Here is a 25,069-nt window from a genome sequence, read left to right as displayed (position 1 = left end):
TCTATTTCGATTTTGCAATGCAATTAAATTTTTTTTCAAGATAAATCATTTTCCTAGCATTCCAAAATCAACTTTTCCAATTTAATTTCAGTCTTGAAAAATTTCTTTTTTCACTAAAAAATTCAAGATTTTCCGAAACAATTAAATTTAAAAATTTTCATTTTGAAAATGTTCAAGTCTATACAATTATATCCAATTTTCAAAATAAATCGTCTAAGCCCCAAAAATTAAAATTTTAAATTTTATACTGCCAAGTATTGTTCTAACTTCTAACCATCGAAAAAATGTTGTCTTTGAAATTTGTTTGGTGTAAGGATAAAATTACCAATTTCGGAAAATCAAGTTAAAACCGGGTGAAAAACAAATTTAAACATTTCTCCTAGCCTGAAGGCGTCCAAGGTGTAAAATTTTCTAAAATCGAAAACTTTTGGACAACTTCAAAAAATTCGCTAAGGCGATCAAAAAAGGGGGGGTCCCCGAAATTTTGGGGCGATGATGTGAGAACCTCACAACAATTTGTTAAATAGGTTACATAATAAGCGGTATGAATTGAGTTGTTAAAAATTTAAAACAACTTAGTATGATTAGGGAGGATGTTTAGTAAGTTTCCTATTAAATAGTATTTGTGGACACTAGTATGAGATTTTATAGGGAATTAGACAAGAAGCACGGATTAATTTGTATTTAATTGTAGCTTATTTGCTGTGCTCATATTTCCTAATATGGGACCAGAGCAGTAATCATTTTCATGCCTGTGAAAATCCATTGAGCCTCCTTTAAGGAAGACTGAATGTCAATGGATGAATGAGGAATACTGTTTGAGCCAAGCTGATGCATAGGCAAGTTGGTAAGAGCAAAGATAAATGGTTTTAATTTTAAAATACCATTTTCTTATGTCAGTATAACATGGTTGCAAGGAAGCTTCTGTATCCCTCTCGTTTGTTATTGAAACTTTAAAATTCAAAATGTTCTGAAAAGGTGATGAATAGGGAAATAAAACCCAGAAATTTTTGATGAAACTCTCAATGCTTGAGAGCATTTTGAAGCAGAAAATAGTGGTGTGAATTTTAACGTGATTTGCTGGTTGATTGTGGAAAGCATTTTGAATTGAATTTTAAGTTAATCCATTGATAATAAAAAGAACAGCTAGCATCGAATTTTAATTATTTTCATTTTGTTGTGTTACTGTGAGGTGAGAATGTATTAGAAGATGCGATGAGAGTGGGAGAAAATTTGGTGTGAAAGTATTCATCTCTGAGAATTTGGTGTGGAAGCATTCATCTCTGGTTATCAATATTAAAAAAGAGTAAACGAATGAGGACGGAACCATTTCACAATTATTTACTGGCCTACATACCAAGAAAGCAAAAGCTGCTACAATCACCACCCCAGTTCTCACTGAGTATTCACCAGAAGCAAGTGGAAGGTATGGCTTGTTAATCTGCAAAATTAATAAAATTACATAAAACTCTAAAACAAATTCTGAGAGAGAAGAAAAACTTGAAATCAGTATCAAAGGCATGGTACGACTAACTGAAAAGCAAAGGTCAATCACCCGTACAATGAAGCAACAATATCCAGGGGATTCAAGACAATGAAATTTCTGACCTTGTCTATTTCAATGTCATACAGTTGATTCAACCCCACAATATAAATATTCATGAAAAGAGCTGGTACTACCGCCTGCACAAAATATAGCCGGATCAATCATTATGTAGACAAAGATATGGTGGCAGCTTGGAAGATTGGAATACATAAACTGCATTTTTATAAGATTGATATAGTTTGCAGGATCTCACCTGTAAAAGTCCAATCAAAAATGCTGGAGAAAAATCTGACAGACTTTGAACAGCCAAAAGAGAAACAGAAACTATTCCTATTGCCTGAAGAATTAAGGCAATTGACTTAATCAAGAGTCAAAGTTAATTTATGACCCCAATAATAATCTGAATAGCAATAATTATTACTTGATAATGTACTTAAATACAAAACCTAATTACAATGGAGAATATCAATAGAATGTTATAGACCCTAGCAAAACTACAAGCCATAAGGATCAATTAAAAAATAACCTTGGAATAAATGGAGAAAATTTAAGACAATGAACTGAAATCATAAGAAACAATGGGGAAAAACACAATTTTGAACACTTACAGTTCCTATAACTGTATGAGGTCGTGAGAAGCGATAAAATGCATTGAGTATATCACCCACTGTCTGCAAGCTATGTTTTTTCTTTGAAGGCCAAGAATTGCCAGCATAAGCATGTGTATTGAGAGGCTTTGAAGTAGCATATATAATTAACCTTCTTTTGGTGTTTCGATGAATTGTTCCAGATTTGATGCTTATTGGAGAAGAAATAATGTCAAAACAAATAGGCTGTGTTGCTGATAAACCTCTGAAATTACACTGATTGAAGATACTTGCATGACTTAGTACCATCTTTTGTGATGATATTATAGATCCTGTTAATCACAAATTTTAGCTTTGTAAGCTGGATTCTATTGTTGAATCCTGCCATGAACCACATCTCTTCATATTCAATGCATATAATTTTAAAAATGTTTCACAACACTAGAAAATAGATGCTAGAAAAATCTTAGAAAGTCACATCTCATATATAATGGAATTCCAACCACCATAAGCACAAATTTTAGAGGGTAGATCTCAAAAAAAAATAAAAAATTCACAGCATTCAAGGAGCATTAATTTTCTCAACTGTTCAATGAAAAAGTTTCATCGACAGGAATAGACCACAGAAATGAAGTATCAAACACCTTAAAACATATGCAAGCTGCAAATTTGGATGTGATCTTGATTATGTGAGAAAACAAAACAAATCGGCCACAAATTGCAAGTCCTTTGCCTGCACTTGTCAAAATGAGCTGGGCTCCAAGCATCCTGTACTGCACTGACCTTCAAGGATTCAAACACAACCTTAAGCTAACTTCTCTTGAAAAATCCACAGAAGATGTGAACATTTCAAAATTCAAATATAACGATCATATTGTTACATCAGACCCACTATTAATTGTCATCCAATGTGTCACTTAATGGGATTCACAAAACTTATCCTTCGCTTGCTAGCCATGGTTCATCTCCAAAGAATTGCTAGATGACTCAAACCTCAGCCTCTTGATGCTGGTTAGAAAATAAAAAACATAAGACTTTTGTATATAGATAAGCATGCATGTAATACTCTAAAGGTAATCGCTTGATATATGATATATACCACATTAGAATATGGTGTAACCAAAGTAACAAGAATTGGAATTGGATCAGAATTGGCAATGCCGAATCAAATCATGAATCGGCCATGAATCGGAAAATTTAAAAAACCCTTGAAATTTAGTCAGTAACTTATTTCATAAACCCTTTATCGTTGATTCAATTCACTGATTCACAAAAAATCGTTTGGCTTGAATCGAATCACCGAATCGCGTGAATCGCCGGAATTCTCGAAACTATGGGTGTGACGTTAGAATCATAATTCCATATATTTAATTCATATCAAACACTAATTGTTTTTATTTATAACTAGAAAACACCTCTGTTCTTATCTATATTAATTGTCCAGCTCATATTGAAATTCCAACTAATTGAAAATAATTACAAACAGAAAAAATTGTAAAGTTCTGCAAATTCTTTTGTTCTTGAATCAGACTTATAGTTCAGTTTCAAATTGCTGAAAATGATCTTTTAATAAATATGCATATTCAGATTTGATTGAGGCAGATATTACTAATGTTTACTGCAGGTCCAGTCCTCTATATTCGATCTTGGATGATTAATAATATCTCTGCTATGTAATTCGGAGGAAGTAGAATGCTTGGAAGATTAGACTGTTGTGTATCTTCCAAACTACATTCACAACCTGTCTATATATCCTATCTAGAGGGCATATCCCTCTAGGGACATAACCCTTGGCATTAACAAACAAATTGTTATCCCTAAGCTGGCGATCTTTAGTAAATAAATTAGTTATGACTAAGTTAACCAAGAACCAAATAAGGTATTTGTCTAGAAATCGCCAGCACCTTTAGAGACAATATATAGTAAATTGAATGCCATTCATTAGGAATATATGTATAGAAGAGCAAGTACAGTCTATACCATCAGACCTGTAAGTTTATCGAGGTTATATTCTTAACACTCCCTCTTAACTTGATAATTTTACAAAGAGATATCATATCTAGCAACATGAATACAAATGTTTAAGCAAGAATTAATACTCTATATTTGTCTATCTCTTCTTAGTATGTGATATCATAGAGTGCATAATACAAAATCATATTACTAAATCTGTGATATGACAAATCACTACTACTAGTGATAAGACACATGTTGTGACTCATAGAAACTGGTATTTCTATATCACAACGAGATCCTGAGTTTAAGATCTACCAAAATACAGGATAAGCTTGGAGAATTCTAAGATTCTTCCTTTATCCAATTTGTAACCCATGAACATAGCAATGTCAATGTCACAATACGATCTAAAACTCATATGAATCTTACAGTAAAAATCTACTGTTTAGTGCATTATCTAAGAGATCATCATCTCTCATAATGTCTTTTACACAAGTATTCATTATTTCAGAGATTGTCACCTCTTTAAATAATGATTACACATGGTGGTGCCCATAACAGTCAATAGCTTGACAAAAATAAAATTATTTTATTAATAATCAAAAGAGTACAAATGGATTACAACTCAACCATACCAAGTCTCCTTCTGAAATGTTCTATCTTTACTCTAGATAGAGGTTTGGTGAGTATGTCTGCTGTCTAATCTGTAGTACAAATGTATTCCAATTTTACAAAATCCCTATCTACCATATCTCTTACATAATGGTAAGGAATTTCAATATGCTTGGCTCTGTCATAGAAGACTGGATTCACTAAGAGCTTGATGGAACTCAGATTATCACAATGAATAATCGTAGGATTCATGGCTTGCCCAAATAATCCCACGAGTAACTTCCTCAGCCATACTGCTTCTCAAGAGGCCATCACTGCTGCAATGTATTTGGCTTATGTGGAGCTCTCAGCTACTGAAGTTTGCTTTCTACATATCCATGAAATCATAGCTGATCCTAAACTGAAACAACATCTTGAAGTGCTTTTCCTATCTTTAACACTTCCACCCCAATCTGAATCGGTGAATCCATGTAAATTTAAAGAAACTTTCTCATATTTGAGTCCATAATTAAGAGTGCCCTGTAAGTATCTCATAATGTGTTTAACAGCAACTAGGTGAATCTCCTTAGGTTCACACATAAACTAACTTAAGGCATGAACAGCATAGCAAATATCAGGTCTTGTATTTACTAGGTACATAAGGGACCCAATCATCTATTTGTAGAGAGTAGAATCTATGGGAGGTGATACTGCAGCTGCTTCTTTAAGTTTATGCAAATTGGTCTCCATTGGAGAAGACATAGACTTGCAATTCCACATTCCAAATTTCTTCAAATATCTAAAGTGTACTTTCCTTGATTAAGTATGATACTATCAGAATTTTGTCGTACTTCCAATCCTAGGAAGTAATGGAGAAGCCCCAAGTCTTTCATCACGAATTCTCTAGTTAGATCTTTCTTGCACTGATCTATAAGATGATCATCATCTGTGATTAATAAATCATCAACATACAATATCAGTATTACCATATCATCTTTATCTCTTTTATAATATAAGTTTGGATCAGCTTCATTCTTGGAGAATCCTATGCCGGTGAGATATTTATCAATCCTTTCATACCTGGCCCTGGGAGCCTGTTTAAGCCCACAGAGAGCTTTCTTGAGCCTGCAAACAAAAGTGTTAGGATCATGGGTTTCAAATCCTTCTGGTTGCTCTAGCTAGACTTCTTCTGAAATCTTTCCATTTAGAAATGTTGTCTTTACATCCATCTGATGTACCTTCCATCTATTAGATGCGGCAATTGCTAAGACTTCTCATACGGAAGTATATCTGGCAATAGGAGCAAAGGTTTCTTCATAATCAATCCCTTCTTTCTGAGAAAAACCTCTAGCTACAAATCTAGCTTTATATTTCTCAATACTCCCATCAGCAGCATGCTTTATTTTGAATATCCATTTGGAAGAAACAACAGATTTTCCTTTTGGTCTTGGAACTATTTCCCAAACATCATTTTTCATAATTGATTGGTATTTTTCTGTCATAGCTTCTTTCCAGGCTGGATGTTTAATAGCATCAGAAGGATTGGTTGGCTCTATTTTGGATAAATCAATCATATTTGCTGTATAACCAGAGAATCTTTTAGGTCTTTTACTTTCTCTAACTGATCCTAAAGGTGCAGCAAAGTTTTGAGCTGCTTCAACTGTTTTTATGGCCCAAAGTGGTTTTTTCTTTGAATTTTCCTCAAGGTTCATAATTTCATCTTCGACCTCTTCTAAGTTCTCCCTCTGGGATTCAAATTCACTAATTCTTTTAGAACTTGATAAAGGAGAAGGTTCATTGGAACTTATGGCTCTTTTGAATGAAAGATCTTCCTCAAAGATTACATCGTTGCTAAGTTCAATGTTTTCTGTCTAGGTATGAAAATTCTATATGCTTTAGAAGTTTCACTATATCCTACAAAGATACCTTTCCTCCCAGATGGTTCTAATTTGGTACTCTTTTCTTTTGGAACATGAATGTATACAGGACATCCAAAAATTCTACGATAACTTATATTGGGTTTTACTTTAGTAAATACTTCTTCAAGGGTTTTATCTTTAAGATAGGAGTGAGGGCTCCTGTTTTGAATATATACAGCAGTACAAGAGGCTTCTACCCAAAGATAGTATTCTAGATTTTGGTCAAAAATCATAGCCCTAGCAGCTTCTATAATTGTCCTATTCTTTCTTTCAGCTACCCCGTTTTGCTCTGGATTATAAGGAATAGTGTACTTCCTCTTGATCCCTGATTCTTTACAAAACTTTTTAAACAAGTCTGAGGTATATTCTCCTCCATTATTTGTTCTAAAGGTTTTAATTTTATATCTTGAAAATTTCAGTTAATTCTTTGAATTTTTTAAATCTTTGTAGGATTTCTTCTGATTCCTTGCATTTAAAAAAATAAATCCATGTTTTCCTAAAGAAGTCAGCTATGAACAAGATACAATACCAAAATCTTTCAAGAGAGGGAACGGACATAGGTCCACATAAATCTGAATGAATTAATTCTAGTACATTATTTGTTTTCCTAGTACTATCATGAAAGGGACTTCTAGTACTTTTACCCAGAGCACACCCTTTGCAAATACTAGGTTGATCTTTATTTAATTTTGGTAATCCGTTAACCATCTTTTACATAGTTGATAAGGTTTTAAAGTTTAGATGCCCTAATCTTCTGTGCCATATTTTGTTTGAATCTTCAGCTTTGTAAACTAGGGCTTGAATGGATCAACTGGGTTCTATATTCAATTCATACAAATATCCCTTTCTTTGACCAATTAATTTAGCTTTCTTGATGGAAGAGTTCTTAGCCCAAGTTAATACTTTGCCATCCACACATGCAACATTGTGTCCATCTTCTTTAAGTGTTGTAATTGAGATTAGGTTTCTTTTAATCCCTGGTACATAGAGTACACCTTTAAGAAGAAGAGTATTTCCTATTTTTAGTTTTAAAGTGCAGCTGCCAATTCTTTCAACTGAGTGTGCAGAGTTATCACCAATAGTAACTTCACCATTAACTCTCTGATAAGGAATCTAGAGTTTCTTTGTATCCCGTTATATGTCTAGAAGATCCACTGTCAATTACCCATGCTTTATTTGAGATTTCATTTGATAGAGAGGAATACAAAACATGGTTCTCAAGATCATAAGTCTCTTCTTCTCTAATGACATTTGTACAATTTGCCTGTTGTTTGGAATTTTCCAAAAAATTAGATCTATAGTGTCCAAATTTTTCACATTTGAAACACTTTATTTTAGATAGATCTTTCTTGGACTTTCCATTCTTCTGATTTCCCCTTTTCTTCTTGAAGTGTTTTTTCTTGCCTTTATAGGAGTTTGCATTAAGAACGTGAAGTTCTTCATCTTCTACTTTTGGTTTTCCTCCTTTCTTTAGTTTTCTAGACTCTTCTTGAAGACAATCATTCTTGAGTCTATTAAAGTCCGGAAGCTAATCTCTAGCACTTATTCCTCATGCGAATGTTTCCCATGATTCTGGCAACCATCTATGGCAATGAGTGTTAATTTGGTGTCATTAATGATGGTTCTTATGCTTGATTATTAATCTCTAATGCCGGCAACTCTTAGAAAATAAGAGTTTATCGATTCTCCTTTCTTTATCTGGATGTGATTCAGTTGTCTTTTTAGTGCAAGAACCCTAGTTGCATTGTTTACTTCATATGCATTCCGTAATACATTCATCATATCGTAGGCAGTTTGGTGTTTCGTAAGCATAGGTACGATATCATTTTTAACTCCATCAAAGATGATTTAAATGGCTTTTCTATTTCTATTAGTCCATATGGATTTGTGAGGTTCAACTGGGGGCTCTTTGGATGCTCCATCAACAAATTGTTTAACATTGTTCTCTTTGAGAATCATCAAGATTTTGAATTTCCAGGCTTCAAAGTGTTCCTTCCCATCGAATCTGTCCTCAGGTCTGATTGTATATGCCATTGAAAATGGGAAAAAACTACTGAATATATATGAGGTCTGATTATTGAAATTTTGCAGAGGCCTAGATTTGATAACTTGGCTCTAATACCATGTAAAGTTCTGCAAATTCTTTTGTTCTTGAATCAGACTTATAGTTCAGTTTCGAATTGCTGAGAATGATCTTTTAAACAATATGTATATTCAGATTTGATTGAGGTAGACATTACTAATGCTTACTGCAGGTCCAGTCCTCTATATTCGATCTTGGATGATTAATAATATCTTTTCTATGTAATTCGGAGGAAGTAGAATGATTGGAAGATCAGACTGCTGTGTATGTTTATCTTCCAAACTGCATTCACAACCCGTATATATATCCTATCTAGAGGGTATGTCCCTCAAGGGACATAACCCTTGGCATTAACAAACAAATTGTTATCCCTAAGCTGGCGATCTTTAGTAAATAAATTAGCTATGACTAAGTAAGTTAACCAAGAACCAAATAAGGTATTTGTCTTGAAATCGCCGGCACCATTAGAGACGATATATATTAAATTGAATGCCATTCATTAGGAATATATGTATAGAAGAGAAGGTACGGTCTGTACCATCAGACCTGTAGGTTTATCTAGGTTATATTCTTAACAAAAACAATCATATTTAATTTCCAACTTACATTGGAATTCTAACTAATGTTGAGAAAAAGATAGTAACTAATTTACTTGGAGTAACAGTGATTATAGCAACCTTATTTAACTTTTTATAGTGAAAAAAATGTTTTTTTATGTTCTTATGGAGGTCTATATGAATGAAGACTTTCATTTTTTATTGTCTACTAAAAAATGGATTTGTAGCAAATTGCAATGTATATGAAGAGCATTCTCTATGAAAGTGATGCCCCAAGGATGCAGTGTCTTGTGAACTTATCTCATGTTTAATGGTATAATCAGGTGTCATAACAATTTTACAGAGTTTGTGTCTGGATCAATTGTATAAGCAATACACTTTACAAAGTGATGATAAACTCTTGCTTTTTCTGAGATGGAATTCTCATAGTCTGTAATCAAGGAGTATGTCATCAGTTGCATTTATTTGGGGAGTACATTATTATGGTAGCCCAAAACACCAGTATCTGAATCTAGATCATCGCTGCAATAAATACCCCATCTTACTGCTAGACCATGACCTGCAGATGCCTCCAATATAGATCTAATTTATGTACAACGATATCTCATTTCTCTGAAAGGTTCAGTATCTTTAACTACTTAATGATTTATCAAGATTTTTTACAGCTACACAAAGAAAATGGATAACAATGCACCAGCTATAACTAGAGATATCTGCTCATGTGTTGACAATACTGCAGCTACGAGAATGCGAGATAGAAATTCTACAACTCTATCAACAGGGCACTTATAGAGAGTCATGGAGTTAAACATCTTAAGCGTATCCCAGTAAACTGAGTAAAAAACCTGCTGCATGAATGTCCCCACTTCTGAATTCTGGATTTAGTGCTAAACCTGTAACAATTGTTAGTATATGATAAAAATAAACATAAACATATATGAATATTAAATCGACTAATCATTTAAACCTGTAACAGTTGTTATGTTAGGAACCTGTGTGTTCCTTCTGTTTATTTTGTTAGAGTAGTGTTGTTGGACGCATATGCTTTGTAAGTCGTCCCGCGAGTATATTTTATTATCCCACATGCATAGGTAGTATTACTTTTCTAGATCGTACCCAGTATATAAGAATAGGTTGAGGCCCTTGATGGGCACGGACGAATTTATTGTATTGAGCTTGCTCAAAGGAGGTTACCCCCTCGAAGTGGCCTGCGATCAGTAGATTCATTCTGAGTTCTGCTATCACTTTGTATTCTGTTATTTCGAGCATTCTCACGATATTGCTATAAGGAGGTTCATCACATCTGGTATCAGAGCACTCTCTTGGGCTCGCTGGGTGGAAATTACATCAAATTTTTTTTTTTCTGTCGTGGCCTTCAGGTTCCTCTCACTTCTAATATCTCTTGTTATTGCAATAACTCTTTTCAGTTGTTTTGTCTGTGAGTGAATTTTTCTAAGTCGACTGTTCAAAAAAAAAAAAAAAACCTTGTTTTATGGTTGTTACGCGTACAGGAGCAAAAATCATGGAAGAGGAAATTGCATCCCTCAAAACCAAACTTCAAGATCTGGATGACAAAATTCTGGGTCTTAACTTTCAGCAGTCAGCCATGAGCCGAAACCATTCAGGAGATACTGGGTCCTCTTCTGGCAATTTCCGTGGACCAAAGCTTGATTTTCCGCGCTTCGATGGTTCTGATCCGACTGGATGGATCTATAGGGCAGAGCAGTATTTCAGCTTGCATAATACTTTGGATAACCACAAAGTTTCCCTTGCATCTTTTCATTTGGAACATGAAGCTCTTCAATGGTTCCGTTGGTACATCAAGGCTAATGTAGGCCCAACGTGGAGAGAATTGTGCACCCTCATTTTGGAGCGCTTTGGCCCTAGTTCCTTTGATGATTTCACAGGAGCACTCACTAAACTGCGTCAAACAGGCACTGTAAGAGAATACCAGACAGAGTTTGAAAAATTAGCTAATTACACAGAGGGCTTGTCTGATGAATTCTTCCGTAGTTGTTTTGTCAGTGGTCTGAAGGATGCACTTCGCTCAGAAGTCAAAATGTTTCGACCTACTACAATGATGGAAGCCCTTGGGTTGGCTAAGTTAGCGGAAGACAAGATTAGTGCTCTACAACGCTCCAGATCTAATTTTGTTCCATTCAGAAATACAGGTTCTCACAACCCTCCAGTCATACCAGCTCCCAGAACTACTCCGATCAAGCACTTGTCTGAAACAGAGATGCGAGTCAGGCGAGACAAAGGGCTTTGTTATAATTGTGATGAGAAATGGTCTCGGGGCCATAGATGTGTTCAGCAAAAGCTCTATCTCTTGGATGTGGATTCTCCACCGGAACTGGAAGAATATGTAGATGCTCAGGAAACAGTGGATGATGAGGTTGAGCCTCACCAGCCTGAACCTCCTTCACCAGAAGCTCCACCAGAGATATCTGTCCATGCTTTGGCAGGAGTCACTACTCCACAAACCATGCGGGTCCAGGGTTTCTTCAAGAAGATCCCTCTTACTATACTCATTGATTCTGGTAGCACTCATAACTTCATTGATCCACGAATAGCCAAACAGGCTGATTGCTTTATCCATCCCTGCTCTAGCTTTGAAGTCATGATTGCCAATGGGGGCACTTTACCTTGTAAAGGGAAATGTCGCAATGTGCGTCTCTCTATTGGAGATTATAACATGCGCTCTGACATGTTTGCCTTACCATTAGGTGGCTGTGATGTGGTTTTGGGTGCCCAATGGTTACGCACTCTTGGCCCCATTCTCTGGGATTTTGCTGAACTTTGGATGCAGTTTTCAGCCGAGGGGCACCAACACACTTTGAAAGGCTTACAACCAGGGTCTCTCAGCATCATCAGTTCACACCGTATGGAAAAACTTCTTAAGAAGAATTCACATGGTGTCATCGCTCAGCTCCATTCCATTCAGATGCAGCCATCAGCAGTCTCTAGCACTCCTGCCGATCTCCAACACATTTTGGACAAGTATTCTGGTATATTTGCTGAACCTGTGGGATTACCTCCTTCTCGTCCAGAGGACCACCATATTCAGCTCCTTCCTGGCAGTGTTCCGCCCAACATCAGGCCCTACCGCTACCCATTTCATCAGAAGACCGAAATCGAGATACTTGTCCGTGACTTACTGAAGCAAGGTATTATTCGCCCTAGTACCAGTTCCTTTTCTTCTCCAGTTCTGCTTGTTCGCAAAAAAGATGGGTCATGGCGACTCTGCATTGATTTCCGAGCACTTAATCATCTCACTATAAAGGACAAGTTTCCCATTCCAGTTGTTGATGAACTTCTTGATGAACTTCATGGGGCTCATTTTTTCTCCAAGTTAGATCTTCGTTCTGGGTATCATCAAATTCGGGTTAATGAGGAGGATATACCTAAAACTGCCTTCCGCACACATGATGGTCACTATGAATTTTTAGTCATGCCCTTTGGCCTCACGAATGCTCCTTCAACATTTCAGGCAGTGATGAATAACATATTTCGACCATACCTCCGGAAATTCATTCTGGTCTTCTTTGATGATATCCTCATATATAGCAAAACTTGGGCTGAGCATCTCCATCATCTGGAGCTTGTCTTGCAACTTCTCTCTGATCATCAACTCTGTGCAAAACTATCTAAATGTGTGTTTGGCCAGGAGGAAGTGGAGTATCTCGGGCATATTGTTGCACACCATGGAGTGCGGGTGGATCCTACAAAAATAGATGCCATGAAAACTTGGCCGCATCCTAAAACTCTCAAGAGCCTTCGGGGTTTTTTGGGGTTGACTGGCTACTACCGCAAGTTTGTCAAAGATTACGGGAAAATTGCAGCACCATTGACAGCTCGGTTAAAAAAGGATGCCTTCTCCTAGACCCCTGTTGCTGAGACTGCATTTGAACAACTGAAACAGGCTATGTGCAGTACACCTGTTCTCGCGATGCCAGATTTTTCCAAACCCTTCACTATTGAGAGTGATGCTTGCGGCAATGGATTGGGTGCTGTTCTCCTGCAAGATGACCATCCTATTGCGTTCACTAGCAAAGCCCTCTCTGGTAAGAATCTAGCCCTCTCTACTTATGAAAAAGAAATGATGGCTATTTTGCATGCTGTACAGAAGTGGCGGCCATACCTCTTAGGGAGTCATTTTTGCATCAGAACCGATCACCAAAGTCTGAAATACTTCCTGGAACAACGGGTATCCTCTCCTACACAACAGAAATGGGTCAGCAAACTCATGGGGTATGATTATGAGATCACCTACAAGAAGGGTAAGGAGAATATTGTGGCAGATGCTCTTTCTCGCACATTTGATAATCAAGCTTCCCTTTCCGCTATTTCTATGCCCATTCCCAATTGGTTAGCGTCTGTTCAGCAGGGCTATGACAGTGACTCTTCTTTATCTCAAATCATTCACCAGCTAGCCAATAATCCTTCTGCTATACCACATTACTCTTGGGATGGTGCTTCTCTTCGATACAAGGGTCGGCTAGTGCTTCCTCAGAACCCAGCTCTACATCAGGCTATTTTTTATGAACTCCATGCTTCTCCTTCAGCAGGGCACTCAGGCTTCCTCAAAACTTATGAGCGAGCAAGGAGAAACTTCTTTTGGAAAGGGATGAAACAGACGATTCAACAGATGGTGGCTGAATGTGATACTTGCCAACGCCACAAGGGTGAAACGACCCTCCTTCCTGGCTTGCTCGAACTATTGCCCATCCCTACACGGATTTGGACTGATATTTCTATGGATTTCATTGAAGGGCTTCCTAAATCCGGTGGCAAGACAGTGATCTTGGTTGTGGTTGATCGTCTCTCGAAATATAGTCATTTTTGTGCCCTCAGCCACCCCTATACTGCCTCCTCTGTTGCACAAATCTTCATGGACCAGATATTTCGTCTTCATGGACTCCCTTCTTCCATTGTCTCTGATCGTGATGCAACTTTTACCAGTCATTTTTTGACTGAACTGTTTCAGAAAACTGGCACCAAACTGAAGATGAGTTCGGGCTATCACCCACAAACTGATGGTCAAACTGAAATTGTCAATAAATGCTTGGAAACTTATCTTCGTTGCTTCACTTCCGAACAGCAACATCAGTGGGCCAAGTGGCTCCCTTTAGCTGAATGGTGGTACAATACCTCTTACCACACTGCCTCTAAAATGACTCCATATGAAGCAGTCTATGGTCAGGCACCTCCAGTGCTCCTTCCCTACACTCCCAACAGCTCACCAGTCCAGGCAGTTGACATAGTTCTCCGCAGCAGGGATCAGATTCTTCGTACCTTACAGGATAATCTTCACATGGCCCGTAATCGGATGAAACAGCAAGCAGATCAACACCGTTCTGAGCGCTCATTTCAAGTTGGGGATATGGTTTTTCTTCGTCTACAGCCATACAAACAATCCTCCCTAAAGCTGAAAGGGCGTCATAAGCTGGCCCCAAAATTTTATGGGCCTTATAAGGTTCTGCAGAAGATTGGTTCAGTTGCTTATAAACTGGAACTTCCTCCTTCTTCCCGCATTCATCCAGTCTTTCATGTTTCTTGTCTAAAGAAAGTTCTGGGTACCACTGTCAGAGCACAAACTACTCTCCCTGAAATGGATACGGAAGGATCCATTATCCTGGAGCCGGTGGCAATCATTGACCAGCGCACTCGCCAGCTTCGCTCTCGCTCCATCTCGGAGGTCTTGATTCAGTGGCATGGCATGCAACCAGAGGATGCTACCTGGGAACCCCTTCTTCAGATTCAACAACAATTTCCACACCTTAAGCTTTGAGGACAAAGCTTTTTTCTAAGGGAGAGGGGATGTTAGGAACCTGTGTGTTCCTTCTGTTTATTTTGTTAGAGTAGTGTTGTTGGACGCATATGCTTTGTAAGTCGTCCCGCGAGTATATTTTATTATCCCACATGCATAGGTAGTATTACTTTTCTAGATCGTACCCAGTATATAAGAATAGGTTGAGGCCCTTGATGGGCACGGACGAATTTATTGTATTGAGCTTGCTCAAAGGAGGTTACCCCCTCGAAGTGGCCTGCGATCAGTAGATTCATTCTGAGTTCTGCTATCACTTTGTATTCTGTTATTTCGAGCATTCTCACGATATTGCTATAAGGAGGTTCATCACATGTCAGTAGATAATAAGATAAATAGTCATTAAATCAACTAAGTGCCAATCCCATGCTAAACCCACCTAATCCATAGAAGGAAACTCTACTCAGATTGCCTAATATTAATGAGTGGACTTGTTAACAACACATACTTGGCAGAGATCCCACTTCTAACCAAGCCTCTTGTCTCTAACCTATGCATATGACTAACCACTAGAATATATATTGTCTCTAAGAAATTCTCTACAAACTCCCTCTAGGTTCCATTTTGGAATCCCAACATTCAATCAAGAGTGCCCTCTATTCTCTGAGTTCTCTTAAGAGAAATCAACATTCTAATGAATGCTCTCTACCAAGTTCTTACTTGGTCTCTATGAGTTGAAGAATTCTCATCTCATATATGATTATCAATTCTTGATGATGATTTTATCTAATATATAGTTCACATTTTATCTCTGAAACAGAATCAAAAAATAATGTACACCTCTAGTTTCTTCTGATCTGAAATTGTATTCCCTTCTCAGTAATATTACTCTCTCTACTTAGTAAATGATTCTGTAATATCCGTGTGATATTTAAGTCTTTTCACGGATTATTATCTGTTGTATTTGTATTCATTACCTTCCACTTCCTTAATCCCTTCTTAGTTTTGATGGCTTTGTATCTAATTTATCTGCTATCCTCTAGTCACTTCTTATTGCTGGTGTTTATTAGTTATTAACTATGCTTGTCTTTCGATATGTTTGTAGTAGGGAATAAAGTAATATTGTACTTAGCGCTTGTTAAAGCTTGAGCGGGTTGGGTAGTTAGGAGGTGAGGGAATGTGTCGGTTGATTTTCCCAACCAACCAACCCTTTTATAAGCACTTGGAATATTGTCAATGTACTCATGGTGTTTTTGGTATGAATAAAGTAAATCATTTCCTCTCCAATCGGTATTGTGGTATTAAGGTACATTCTATGTTTGGCTCTATATACATGTCTTTATTATTTTGTGAATTTGAGTAGTATTTCCATTTGGCATTTTTGGTGCTATTGCCTAAGTCCAAACCTGGAGGTCGCTAGCAAGACAGGATGGAGTCATGGGAAGACCCTTTCTACCACATATACAAGTAACAAATAGTGACGAAGAAGAGGAGGAGATAACCAGGGAAGATCAGTTGACATGCAATCTAGTGACGGCTTGGGAAGTTGCGGTCAATCAATACATACAAAGGGAAGCCCATGAGAGAACGGTTCCTAAAGGTACAGTACGCAAAAAACTTTCGGTGCCACCAGCAGTGTACAATTTGCTGGGACATATTCCTCGCCTATTGGCACACAACTTGTTACATGTGGAGGAAGAAAGAGTTGAGACAGAAAGGGACCAGAGGAGGCAACAAGTACTCCAACAATTTGATGAAAGGAGGACAAGGGAACACAACTTGGAGGAATGTGAGAATCCCAAAAGGGAAGCAGACACTAAACTAATTCATGCCCCTGATTCCAAACAAATATTTGAGGCGAGTACCAGGGGAAGAAACTAAGGAGGGCGTTGCCTTGAGGGCACTATGTCTCCAGAAATAGGAGGAGAGACATCGTAATTTAAGGGGAGGACAAGGGGATCCCACCAGAATCCAAAAGGGGTTGATTGAGCATACAATCAAAGGAATAGCCAATTTGGCCATCTCGGAGACACCAAGAAGGAAGTTAGGGTGCAGAAACCTAGAGACACATGTGTTAAAAGTAAAGGATCTCTGATAGATAAACAATTACAAATATTTTTTTATTAATTCTGAATCAAATAGGTAGAATGATATTACTTATCTTCACTGTTTTGCAGCAGATTCTAGAGTTCTTCCTTCTTCAGCTCTGATTGCTTTTACTGGATCTCTGTAAGACAAATGAAATAATAATAGCAATTGATATTCTAATGTGAATATTATACTGCAAGTACTTGTATTGCCTTTTTGTAATGTGTTCATTGCAATTGAAGGAACTCAAATATATATGCACCCGAACAGCCATGACTTCAAAGAGTCATGCCTCTACGTGGCCCTTGGGCCATGTAGGGACATGGCCCTTCGAAGTCATGTTTGGTATAACTATTTTGTGTTTATTATTTTGTTGCCCAATAACACAAGGCATAATCTCAATATCATTAAGAGTGCCAAGTCACACGTTGTAAACCCGACACAAGATGCAATATATATTACGCGGGTTCTAGCATCCCGACTGTACATCCGTCAAGGATAGCAAGACGCCTAGCGATAATCATCAATTATGAATAATATAGAGTTCGACAGTGATATCTGTCGTGATTTAAATGCAAAGTTCAACAGCAAGGTCTGTCAAGAGTAATGTGAATCTTGACCACTTAAGTTTGTCGATAATGCATATAAATACTATCACAATATATGTACATAACAGGGATGTATGTATATGTACATGTATGCATACATCAATATGAATACATGTACGTATATATAGGTCTCTGTCATGTATATCAGATAGTGATGCATAGATACTTCTCTACAATATAAGACAGATATCAAAGTTAGAACACAAATTGCTTATATCTCTGAAATATAGTTACAAATAATAACATCAAGGAAGATTCAGATTTACTTCTCCGCCCGCTAAACATCAACAACATGCACAAAGAGAACTGCGACAGGAGCAAAGTCCTGGAGAAGAGGATACCTCCAATAATCAAAAATCAAGTTCATCGAGAGGGAATCAACAGTCAGGAGGAAGTGTTCCATCAAGAGGGAATGTTCCATTTTGAGGAAGTGTTCCATCAAGAGGGAGTGTTCATCAGGAGGAAGTGTTCCTTCGAGAGGGGGTATTCCACTAGGAGGGAAAAGGGCCAACATAATGGCAATAGATAAACAAAAATTGCCTAGGTTTACAGGGGATGGTTCGGAGGACTCTGTGTGCCACTGTAAAACATGCACAACCATATGGCAAGCTAATAGAGAGAATAATCCAGACAAGTGACTAAAAGCTTTCCCTGCCACATTGAGCTATAGCAATTGACTAGTATACAGATTTAGAGGCGAGGAAGAAAAACACATGGAATAATATCCGCACAGCCTTTGAGGAAGAATTTAGACTCCTAAGGGACGATTATGAAACAGTAACGAAGATTTATTACACAAGGCAAGGGAAGAGTGAATCCGTTAAAGCCTACAGTAGAAGGCTAAAGGCGCTGATAGGAAAAGTTGACAACAAGCCTACGGATGGACTAGTGAAAAGATGGTTCATTGAAGGGTTAACACTATCCCTTAGGAAAAAGATGAAAATAGTCCCACCATCAACCTTTGTGGATCTGTGTACTCACGCGATGGACTTAGAAAGTGAGAGCAAAACTTCCAAGGCAAGAAGGCATGGTAGTGCAAGTGAAAGTTCAAAAGAAAGTGAAGAGGAATCCAAAACCATCCAAGCCTTGAGAAAAGACCCAAGGCGATTAATGAAGGAAGTAATAGGGAGTAAGGAAGATAAAAAAGAAGGGAGGGAGCTCTGGTGCACTAACTGTGAAAAAGAAGGCTATACAAAAGGGGCATGGCCAAAGAAAGTATTTTGTGAGATTTTTCAGGTGTTGGGGCATGCAATCAAAGACTGTCCCTACAATCTAAAAGCACGAAGCACTCAAGTATTCTTCACACAAGGAGAGTAATCTACACCACCCTCCACCCCTCCAAAGAATACAAATATAGAAGCCTCACTAGGGGGATATAGAAACAACAAAAGAGGAAGTAATAATAATAGCAATAACAACACACCCCGACAAGCAATCCAATATGATTCCAAGGGAAGACCTATGATCCAATGTAGGAGGTGCAATGAATGGGGAAATTTTGCAAGAGAGTGTTAGAATGGAGGACATAATGGAGGAATGTTGTGTAAATAGTGTGGACCAGGCAATCATGAAGATGCAAATTGCCCCAGACAAATGGGGGTGCATATGTTAGAAATTGAAGAACCAAAAAGTGAAATCCTTGCCATCACAAGGACGCAAGCCAAGAAATTGGCCTACCCGGATGCTACTACGAAGAAGGAATGATTTTAGGAAGCAAAGCAAGACATTCAAGATAACATGGGAGAGGAAGGGAAGGCAAGGCCACATAACCTGTCTACGGACAGAGGTGTACTAAATATTGTGAGACAAGTACTAGAGACCACCATCCCAATGAAAATTGTTGATTTATTGGAAACACTACCTCAGTTGCAGGTAGTATTAACACAAGGGGCAAGCCTGAGAGGGATACCCTCTAAGGGAGAGAAAGAAGGAGAAATATAGATCCGGATAGAAAGCAATATCCTATTCACTATAGGAACGGGGAGAACACCAGCAATATTAGAAATGGAGATATTAAGGTACAAACTTTCGAATACTATTGTTGATGGAGGTTCCGGTGTAAATGTCTTATCTGAAGAAACATGGAAGGCAATAGGGAAACCCACACTCTGGCCACCTACATTTCAACTAGTGGGAGCAAACCAGCACAAAATCAAGACAATAGGGACCTTGATGGGACAAAAAGACATAGTTGGTACACAACCATTTTTCCTTGATTTTGTGGTTATTACTTTAGAAAAGAAAGGGTACAATACTTTATTAGGAAGAGGATGGCTAGTTACAGCAAAAGCCACCCATAAGTGGAAATGGAACACTCTGTCTATTGAATCAGAAGGAAGAAAGTACATCATAGACCTAAAGAACCAATCAGTCAGTCTAGATATGGCATCAAATTCAGAAAGAGAAGACCATGAAGGGATGGAACCAGACGAGGAAGGAGTGCTTAGGCTGGGAGAATTCTCAGAAGACAAAACAAGTTCCCTTAATGGATTATTCCACTAAAAGATGGGAGATTATGAAGTTTTCCAAGCAGAACGTAATATGTTGCAAAATCCAAGAATTTGAGTCGGAGGAAAGATACCCGAAGGGGTATATGAAGTACAAAGCTGCGGCAACCCTTAGCAGGACACCAGCACACATCTTTGAGAAAGAGGTGGAATACAAGGAGGCCAAACTCCAAACTTTAAACCTTCAGGAAGAAGATCAACCCAAAGAGATTCTAATAGGAGATAATTGGGACCCAGTGTTAAAAGCGACAGCTTTTAGAATCTTTCTAGAGTATAAGGACGTCTTTTCCTGGACGTATAGGGACTTGAAAGGAGTACCTCAGGAGTTGTGTGTCCATTGGATTCTATTGGTACCTGGACCAAGACCAATGCGAAAACGACCTTACTGTCATGTTCCTCATTTTTGTTTTAAATCTAATAAATAATATTAAATAAAAGTACTAATAAATAAATATTATAATCTATTAATAGGTATATTTCATATAATATTATTAATTGATATATAGTGATAATACAATAGAGACAAATTCTTAAATAAATCTTTTAAAACAATAATCATATATTTTTAATGTAAGAATATATTAATTATAATATAATTCAAGATTATATACCTTTCGTAATTAATCTAACTAAATTATATTATTATGTACTAATCAAATATTTTAATATTAAGGTATGGATAGACGCGACCTTTACTCATATATCGTATATTAGGAAGGAGAATGTGGGGCAATAAAGGGGGAAGATACATGGCAGTTTAGAAAAAGCCTAGAGAACATAGAGGACGAGGTCTTTCCTTGCTAAGCGAACATCCATAAGGCTTCATTGAAATCATTTTCCTTCAGCGGCAAAAACATAGTTTATGGAGTCAAATATATGAAGGGAAAAGCATCAATTAGTGATCAGCAGAAGGGAGGATTCCCATGCACGTGGACAAGACCTAGTGACAAGTAGCTAGAATGGACAAACCGGAATATGAACAGAAGATGCCATAACATCTAAACGAGAGATGAAACTAGGGGAGGACATGTATGTTGGACCTGGAAACACTCCTAACATTACTATTGAAAATCGTCAGGGGCACACATTTACTAAGGAATGATGGAAATAAGTTGTCATTGGTAAATACACAAAATGAATAGTAAATGTCAGAGTCTAGAGATGTCAGTGGCTGTACAAACCACATATTTCTAACTAGACGGAAGCAAGTAACTGCAAGCATGAATAAAATTAATCCAATTCACATATATTATGCACAGGCATCATCAACCATAAGAGAGTAATCTGCAAACTCATGAATAGTATAATACGTCTCATTTAGAGATGGTTCAATATCCAATACTCATCCACATAAACCATATTTTTTTTACATTAGAAGTCCAAGCATTAGAAAAGGGTAATATTATTCCAACGCAACCATTACAAATAGGAAAGACATCCATAGATTAATTGGAGAGTCAGTCATCGTCAAAGGCTATTGAAAAAATCATTCTACATCAGTTAGATAATCTTATTCCTAGCATAGGCCATTTACACTCTGTGCAAAATGCTTGAGAGTATAACTAGAAGCTACGTCAAATAAGAAAAGAATGGTCTGCCTGCAGTTTATGGAAATCACAATAATCTTACAACAAGCATTAGATATAGAGGAATTTACTACTAATTAAACTATATATATAACAATAGTTTGGTAGATTGGAAGTTGCTGCTAAGGAAAAAGAACGGTAAGATCCCCATAGCTCAGAATATAATGACAGAATAAACCTTATCCAGTCAGCAATCAATCAGAATTCTGGGTCAGAAAGAAGCAGTAAGCGAATGACTCAGAGTAAGAATGAAGATACTTCCTATCAAGGGCTGAGGCACGTATAGATATACATGGAGTAGAGATCATCTTTAGTTTCATGAATAGAGATATTATATTTTAAGAGATGGAGTGTGTACATATATATAAATCTTTTGAGAGAACTGAAATAAGATAGAACTCATCACAGTAACAATCATGGGGAAGAAAGGAAAACATTAGAAAATTCACAAGGATATTACAAATAAAATCACAAGTAGAAATTCTAGAACTAATAGCGGAAGTTTCCCTCGGGGGACATTACAGCGGTATTAGAGCATGATCTTGCCATCTTGTAGGGTGAATCTTTACTAAGGATCAACACATAAGAACAAAACATGGTCATCAAAGATATGTGGAAGAAGGATGAAAGAAGATATGTACAGTCAGCGAACAAGAAGAAGGATATACAACAGCATTGAATAGTTAGACCAAATAGTAAGAGATAATAAGGGAAACTAGTTATTCCAGACGGCAAATATATGAAGTAAAAAGCTTAAAGCAATGGAATGTTAGTGTAGTTTTTTATTTTTCCTATTTTGCTAAGTTTTTCCTACACTTTTAGTAATCTCGCTTAGGTTAATAAAGCATGTCTTATTAGGTGAATGGTTGTGAGGTGTCACCTTCCTACATGTGAGCATCCATTAGCTATCTTGGGAAGATACTTTTCTATCTTTAGTCCGATAGATGGTTGCTCTTCATTGGTTGGTGCTGCCACCTCCTCCCTCTTCCTAGCCTATATAAGCATGCTACCTGGCTTGTATTTGCATCTCTTATTTTTGCATCCTCTTAATGCTATTTTGCTTCTAGCATTTGCATTACTCTCTTGGAAACTAACTCTATGTTGCTATTTTGATTTTGTATCATTTGCATTCATAGTTTAGATATTTACTCTTTGCACTAGTTTTCTGAGTTATTAATCTTTTCAGATTCTAACATGGTATCAAAGCTTTTCTATGTGCAAGAGTAGATTTTAGTTTCCTTATTTGAGAGATTCGGGGGGGGCTAATAAATTTTATTGTAGTTTTTTGAAAAACGAAGTATGCTCTTCTCTTGCATCTTTGGATGATCTTGAGAATCAGAAAAGTTTTGACAAAAACGATTTTTCTTCGGAGTTTCAATCTCAAATCTGACAACCAACTTGCATATTTGGAGTTTTCAATCAGTTTTGCAAGTTCCAGCATGCCATTGATGGACTTAGGAAGCTGATCCAGCATTTGCATATGATATTCTGGTTGTTGGAGTCGTTTTTTATTTTTGGAGCCGTTTTTTACTGTTAAAGGCGTCTGATTTACACTATAGCAACATCTTTTGTACATCAGCAAGGAAAACGCTTTTTGGGTTTTGTTCGCAGCTCCGAAAAACCATCTGGGTATCTTTTACATTTTGCATGCAAGCTGTATATTTTGCAGAATCGAGCATGCAAAGCTACAGCCATACCCCTCTCCATTGGCAGTCGCAGATTTAAATGCAGTTTTCAAATGTCTCGTTCTTGCTCATACGGACTCCGATTTTGATGATTCTTGTTATGAACTTGGCTATTTTTTTGTGCTCTATCCACTAGTGGAGTTGTTTTTTGATTTTCATGCATGAATTCTTCAGAAATTGCAAATTCTCAGCCGTGACTGTGCACAGTTCTCATTTTGGAAACTTCGGAGGATCATAACTTTCTCATACGACCTCGTATCGAGGCGATTCTTTTTTTGAAAGTGCATGCTTTTTCGAGTAGATCGCAGTGGTCCTATTTGTTTCCTTGATTATTGTGCCCAAGTTTCACTTCTAGCATATGCTCTTCATGAGGGTTTGTAATGCATTGAAATCAAGACCACTAAGTATTTCTTTCTAGTGGTAGTTGTAAACGCACTAAAATAAAGTGCCAAATCATATTTCTTTGGGGGGGGGTTCTTTGATTGAGTAAAAAGGGGGGGGGGCATTGTCGTGGCTGGGTTCTCTTCTTTTTAGCATTTCTTCATCATGGATCAAACAAATATACCCATCCTAACTCCATACAATTACTTTGAGTGGAAATCACGCATGACAATTCACTTAAAGAAAGTTGGATTAAATAGGATAACTATGGGACTTGAAACTGAACCTGCTAAAGATGAAGATAAGCCTAAGTGGTTTAACAAATGTGATGAGGCATATGGAACATTGTGTTTGTCTGTTTCTCCTGACTTGCTATTTCACATTGAGTCTTTGGATACACCAAATGAAGTATGGACAAAGCTAGAAACACTATTTGGCACACAAGATTCAATGAGGGGTCATATGTTGGAAAATGAATTAATTAGTTTGAGTCGAGGCAATTTCAACACAATCCAAGATTTCTTCACCAAATTGAAATCACTAAGGCTGCAGTTAAAACAATGTGGAATTGAAAAGAAAGATGAACAACTGATTCTTAGTATTCTCTCTAAGCTAAGTTCAGAATATTCTGTGTTTGTCTCTACCTTCTATGCTACTAAGGGTGCACTTGGTACTCAATTCACCATGCCATCTTTAGATGATTTTGCTATCAATCTCACTCAAGAACAGGACAAGCTAATCCAGATGGGCACTCTTAAGTCCTCTAAGTCACATGCCTTGACTGCCAACCAAGGCACAAAAGAACAACAACGACAAAGTAGTAACAACAATAGTAAGGATAAGAAACAAAAGAATAGCGAGGAGAAGAAGGATCAGATATCGATTTTTTCAAAAACAACTATTGATACACCATCTTCCAAGGGCGATAAGCCTAAGAAAGAAAAGGTCAAATGTGCTTATTGTGAAAGACCTGGTCATGATGAACATAAATGTTTGCAGAAACAACTTGATCACTTGACATACATTCTTGAGAAGAATAATATCAGTGTACCTGAGTCTATCAAACAAAGTTCTAATGAAGGGTCTAACAAGGAAAAAGAAAACAGCAAGGGGAAAGGAAAGGGCAAGGCCCTTTTTGCAATTGCTTCCTCACCATCCACTTGGGTTCTTGATTCGAGTGCTTCACACCACATGGCTTCATCTAAGGA

The 25,069-nt window shown here is 37.3% G+C and overlaps 1 protein-coding gene across 4 annotated transcripts in view; it reads right to left on the bottom strand.

Moving 5' to 3' along the window:
- Positions 1-25,069, bottom strand: part of LOC149540703 (putative homogentisate phytyltransferase 1, chloroplastic) — a 137,973-nt gene that overhangs the window by 92,374 nt on the left and 20,530 nt on the right. For all 4 annotated transcript variants that reach the window (XR_016356430.1, XM_089801802.1, XM_089801803.1 and 1 more), the window contains exons 3-6: positions 2,155-2,465; positions 1,800-1,883; positions 1,609-1,683; positions 1,358-1,441 (exon numbers count right to left, since the gene is read on the bottom strand). Coding sequence is in view for 3 of the 4 variants with exons in the window: in XM_089801802.1 (XP_089657928.1) it covers positions 1,358-1,441; positions 1,609-1,683; positions 1,800-1,883; positions 2,155-2,465 (554 nt within the window). In the remaining variant the exon portion in view is untranslated. The remainder of the gene's footprint in view (positions 1-1,357; positions 1,442-1,608; positions 1,684-1,799; positions 1,884-2,154; positions 2,466-25,069) is intronic.

This window comes from Cupressus sempervirens, chromosome 9 (assembly GCF_028749045.1).
Source record: "Cupressus sempervirens isolate cs-2001-9-10 chromosome 9, ASM2874904v1, whole genome shotgun sequence".
NCBI classification, from domain to species: domain Eukaryota; kingdom Viridiplantae; phylum Streptophyta; class Pinopsida; order Cupressales; family Cupressaceae; genus Cupressus; species Cupressus sempervirens.
The sequence above is the reverse complement of the archived record's forward strand: the minus strand, read 5'-3'. Positions and strand labels throughout refer to the sequence as shown.